The sequence below is a fragment of the Primulina tabacum genome, chromosome 13 (genome assembly GCF_025594145.1).
Source record: "Primulina tabacum isolate GXHZ01 chromosome 13, ASM2559414v2, whole genome shotgun sequence".
NCBI lineage: Eukaryota > Viridiplantae > Streptophyta > Magnoliopsida > Lamiales > Gesneriaceae > Primulina > Primulina tabacum.
Genome location: NC_134562.1, coordinates 28,204,314 through 28,209,105, shown reverse-complemented (window position 1 = coordinate 28,209,105; position 4,792 = coordinate 28,204,314). Strand labels below are relative to the sequence as shown.

Genomic DNA, 4,792 nt, shown 5'->3' with positions numbered 1-4,792 from the left:
ACCAAACTCGATTTAATTCATCGATGTTAATATTCTTAGAACACGAGCTACTGCAGCTCATTGGAGAATATTTTGTTTGAAGCATCCTAAAGATGCTCAGCAAACGTTCCTTCAGATATGATTATTCAATCTTTGATTATCTTGATATCCATCGTATTGTAACATTAATAATGGATTTTTGTGAAATTTGGAGAATTTCAATGTTTTAGGTGAACAAAATTATTTATTTTATTAAGTAATTATATAAATTATAATCAGAGTGAAAAAGGGGTTGGGTGATAACTTCTTGTTTGTCTCTTCTCCTTCACCCTCCTAGTCCTTACCAACCCTAGTTCCTTACCACTTTTCTCTGCAAAAACTGGGAGTTAAAAGGAAAAATTATAGTTTGTGAAAATGTGTTCTTCGGAGGCATCGTTTTCACTCTCTTTGTATTCGAATTATCGCGTCCTATGTCAGCGCCGTTTGAATTCTTGTTTTCCTGCTAACCCTTTTTTCATCAAGCCCAGAAACTCTAGCTCTTTTTATGTCGCAGCTTCAATTGTTCCGAAGAACTCAACTCGTGAATTTTCTTGGATTTCTTGGGATAGAGTTAGGGTTTAGTGAGTATAATGGATGGGAGGTTGAAGAATCTGCTCAGAAACCGGTGATTAAAAAGAGTAAACGTGTTATCTTTGTCATTTCTGTGAACGTTTATTTTAGATATATTATGTAAAAGTTGGAATGATTGAGGCTACTTGTGAAATGGATTTTGCAGGCTTGTCTAGATTTGTGGCAGTCGGCATTGGAGCTTCAGCTGTTGGGTTGCTCGCCTATTTCTCTCTCTCAAGTAAATATTGGGTTTACCCTAGACTTAAATGTTTAAATCGTTGCTAATTACTTATTAATACTTTGTTTAAGATTGCTTTACGTATTTGTGATCGCGTCTCCTTACCCTACAGACAACAGAAAAAAAAATTCAATTTCAAGTGTTATGATTCAGACTTTGAATTGGAGTAAATCCTCTGCGTTTTTAAGTTGTATGAAACCCCGACGCCTTGCTGTTAACTACGGATTGGTGTGTAGGATGCAAATTTAACTGGGGAAAATTCATGTAGTTTGTACATTGTACTTTGCTTCATCAGGTTATGGGTTTCGAATCACAAGTCCATTTCGTATTTTGCATGCGTTTAAGTTGGCTTTTTCAACTAGTACGGTTGATACCACAAATGAAGAAGTTTGTTCTGACGAGAAAATGGAAGATGCTGACATAGCTGAGGATCATGTGGGTCGTGCTTCATTCACGGAGATAGGTGATCTAGATTTCATTATTTTTGAAGTTGAATGGGTCTATTGATGCATGTTAATTGATATTATTTCTTGATGGTCTCTCTTCATGAGTGAAACCTGCCTTTGTAATAATTCTTCCATATCTTGATTTGATGATTTAGCTGTTCTCGATTGCTATAGAAACAGCACCGGTTTCAATAAAAGACAGAAAACTAGATCGAATTCTTGTTCCATTTACTGTGGATTCAGCTCAGCAGGAAGCTCTTGGTGCATTAAAGAAACTCAAGGTATATTTGGTGGCATATCTTACATTGTTGAAAATATATCTTCCAAGTGCCTTCATCTAGTAACAAACTTGGAAATGATATTATCAACTGGTTATTTCTTATTGATGTTTGGAAATCATCTTGTCTAAACTAGTTTGCTAGTAAAGCTTAGATTTTTGAAACCAAATGAGATTCAGAATGCTTGAATTTCAGATTTTGTCACAAGAGCTGTAAATATGGAAGCTCATTTTGTCCAATATAAAGGATGGACATTATTGTTTTTAATTGGTGCTATGTCTTGTATGGTTGTGCAAACTCAACCTTAGTATGACTAGGATTGTTGTCATCTTTCAGTTTGTCAATATATGTTTAATGAATTTTGCTGAACTAAGGCTGGAAAAAAGATTTTCTTGAGTAGAATGTGTGACAAATACATGATTTTCTCTGTATGACCATCGCAGATTCATTTATTCTCACGGTGAGACTACAAAATTTCTTGAGGGAAATTTTGATTTCATGCTTCTGCAATGAGGTCAATGCATTTCAGCTCACTTTATTTTTTATTACTATTATTACCATGCCATGCAGATTATTGAAGATGATGCCAGGGCAGATGAATTATGTACAAGACGGGAATATGCGAGATGGTTAGTTCGGGCAAATTCACAGCTAGAGAGGTAGTGGTAGATTCACCTAGATCTGTCTTTTATAAAATATATTCGTTTGCTCTTTTAGCCAATGCTCAACACTCGAGTCATATTTCATATGCAGAAGTAGAAAGCATCAGGTAATTCCGTCTGCTGCACTTTCTGGCTCTATGTCCATTGCTTTTGATGATGTCAGCATTCAAGATCCAGATTTTGGATACATCCAATGTACGTTTTGGTTAAAACAACTTTTTGAGATAAAATGTTTGTTGTGGAATTAAGTGGATATGGAAGTTGTACTACAGCTTTAGCTGAAACTGGTATTGTTAGAAGCAAACTACCGGGTGGAAGTTACAGCTCAAATCTGAATAGCAATGTAGAAAGTGAAGCCTGCGACAGTTTTTTCCCTGAGAGGTACTTTAATTGTTTCTCTTTCCCCTTCAGCAACTACAGCCCTGACAGGAAAAAATGGAAAGAAAAACAGAAAAAAAACCGCCTGCCACAGATCTCCTGTACCTCACCCCAAGTTTGTATATCTAAATTTTTTATTTGGTTTCATGATAGGTTTATAACTCGCCAGGATTTGGTTAGTTGGAAAGCAAAAACAGAGTATAAACTGATGCCAGGAATTAGTCAAGAGGTGAAGAAATTCGATCTCAATACTTGAAGCTGTTTTTATGTATCTTAGCAATGGCAATATCAAAGTTTTCTTAAATTCTGACTTTTCTTACAGTTCAGATGTCAAGGAAGAACATTGGATTTCTTGATGTGAAGGCAATCTCTTCAGATTTATTGTCGGATATTTTTGTGGATTTTCTTGCTAATGAAAAGAGCATACTAAGAGGAGTTTTTGGTAATGGCTAATTCTCCACTTTTCATTCCTCTCTCTCCCTTTGCACAGGAATGTTGCACATTCGTTGTATGGAAAAGAATAGGCAATTTTGAGGCTGCTGTTGTACATCACATAACCAGTTTCCCTCATTAAAGACAGTGGCACTTACGGTTGTTGCACATATTGTTAAACACGTCCTGATCTTACCCACTCTCTATCTGTATGGATATGGAATATATATTTCCCATCCATGGGTTCTTCGATCAACTTACCAAAAAAGTTCTATTTTACTGAATGATTTTTACTTTATTAGGCTGTGGGGTATGTTCACGTGAGTGAATAATTCCATCTAAGTGCACAACATGCACACCGAAGGCTAAGCGCAACATAGCTAAGACTCAGGGAATGAAGTGGGCGCCTAAACCATGAAGTGTCTGCCTTTTTGCACTTCTTACGATTTGCAGTTTCTTGTTTTGGAACTTTTTCCACATATTAAAAGTTTAGACTACTATGCATTAATGATCCTTGTATTGTGCCTTTCATCTAGGCTCTATAGTATCCATGCGACTTGGTGAACCTTGGGCCATTGAGAACCATGATCTTTTGTATATATCTTACTAATTTTAAGGTTTGAACCGATGACTGAACTACATTTTTTTAAATCACAGGGCAGTACCGGCGATTACAACCTAATAAACCCTGCACAAAGGGACAAGCAGCAGTAGCACTGACTTGTGGACGATTGTCAGAACTTATACGCGCTGAAATATCAAGACTTGAAGTAGAAAATATTACAAGACAACGTGAAATGAAAGAAGCAATGTCGGAGCTTCTAGAGAGAGGTGAAATAAAGGATCTTTGGGTAAGAAAGATGGAAGAAGAAAGAAGCCGAGGCATGGAAGTGGAACAGGATTATATACATCAGTTACTGATTTGGAACAGGAGAAAACTTTTCATGAAAATTCTTTGGCTGAATTGTTGAAGCAGCAGGCGGCTTTGGATTGTCAGAAACAGTTGCTTTCTACATTAAATTCAGAAGTTGTCGAAATGTCAGAAAGATTTGATTCTGAGAGGGTGAAGCTCACCGATGAGCAGATTAATGTGAAGAAAACGCGACATGACTTAGAGATGAATTATGAGGCATTGCTTGATACAAAATCGGTACTGGAAGCTGAATTAGAAGCCCTTCGAATTCTGAGGTAAAAACATCGTTGGGATTTGATACTGGTTCCGTCGAATAATTTTGTTTTCTATGTTATACATCAAGCTTTTAGCCAACTAGTTGGTAACTATGAGAATTACCGTGCAGATCTTGGGTTGAGAATGAAGCAAGAAAAAGCCAAGGGCGTGCAAAGGTTCTCGAAGAGGCTGGCCGAAGGTGGAAATGGGACAATTAGTCTTAAATCTTGATGTTTTTTAAATCCCTGGATTGAAATAATCCCATTTTTATTTTTGTTTCTATTTTTAGGCTTTTTGGCAGACAGGTTTCTGGCAATGCAAACGGCAATAAAAAAAAATCAAGAATCTCACTAAACATATTTACCACACGATTTAATCTAAACCATATACTCGAGTTATTATCCAAACGGTTAAGATCCAACGGCTACACATGGATTACACGAATTTTTACTGGAATATAATCGGTCCCGAAATGTAAAACTGTAGCCATATCTCTAGCTTAATTTCAGTTCAATTGATTCAAATGGTAACCAGCACGAATCGGGACAGAAACTCTATATAAGCAGTTCGGTTCCGACACTACCTTAGGTTGGAACTGGAAT

The 4,792-nt window shown here is 36.6% G+C and overlaps 1 protein-coding gene across 1 annotated transcript; it reads left to right on the top strand.

The window, feature by feature from the left end:
• The first annotated feature begins 282 nt into the window (after window positions 1-282).
• LOC142522736 (uncharacterized) lies at window positions 283-4,572 on the top strand. Its single transcript, XM_075626270.1, is given in 12 exon segments — window positions 283-656; window positions 755-826; window positions 1,122-1,289; window positions 1,447-1,553; window positions 2,121-2,209; window positions 2,304-2,407; window positions 2,485-2,593; window positions 2,744-2,819; window positions 2,918-3,032; window positions 3,680-3,928; window positions 3,931-4,210; window positions 4,321-4,572. Coding segments are annotated over 12 exon segments (1,590 nt in total). The 5' UTR covers window positions 283-523; the 3' UTR covers window positions 4,409-4,572.
• The last annotated feature ends 220 nt before the right edge of the window (window positions 4,573-4,792 follow it).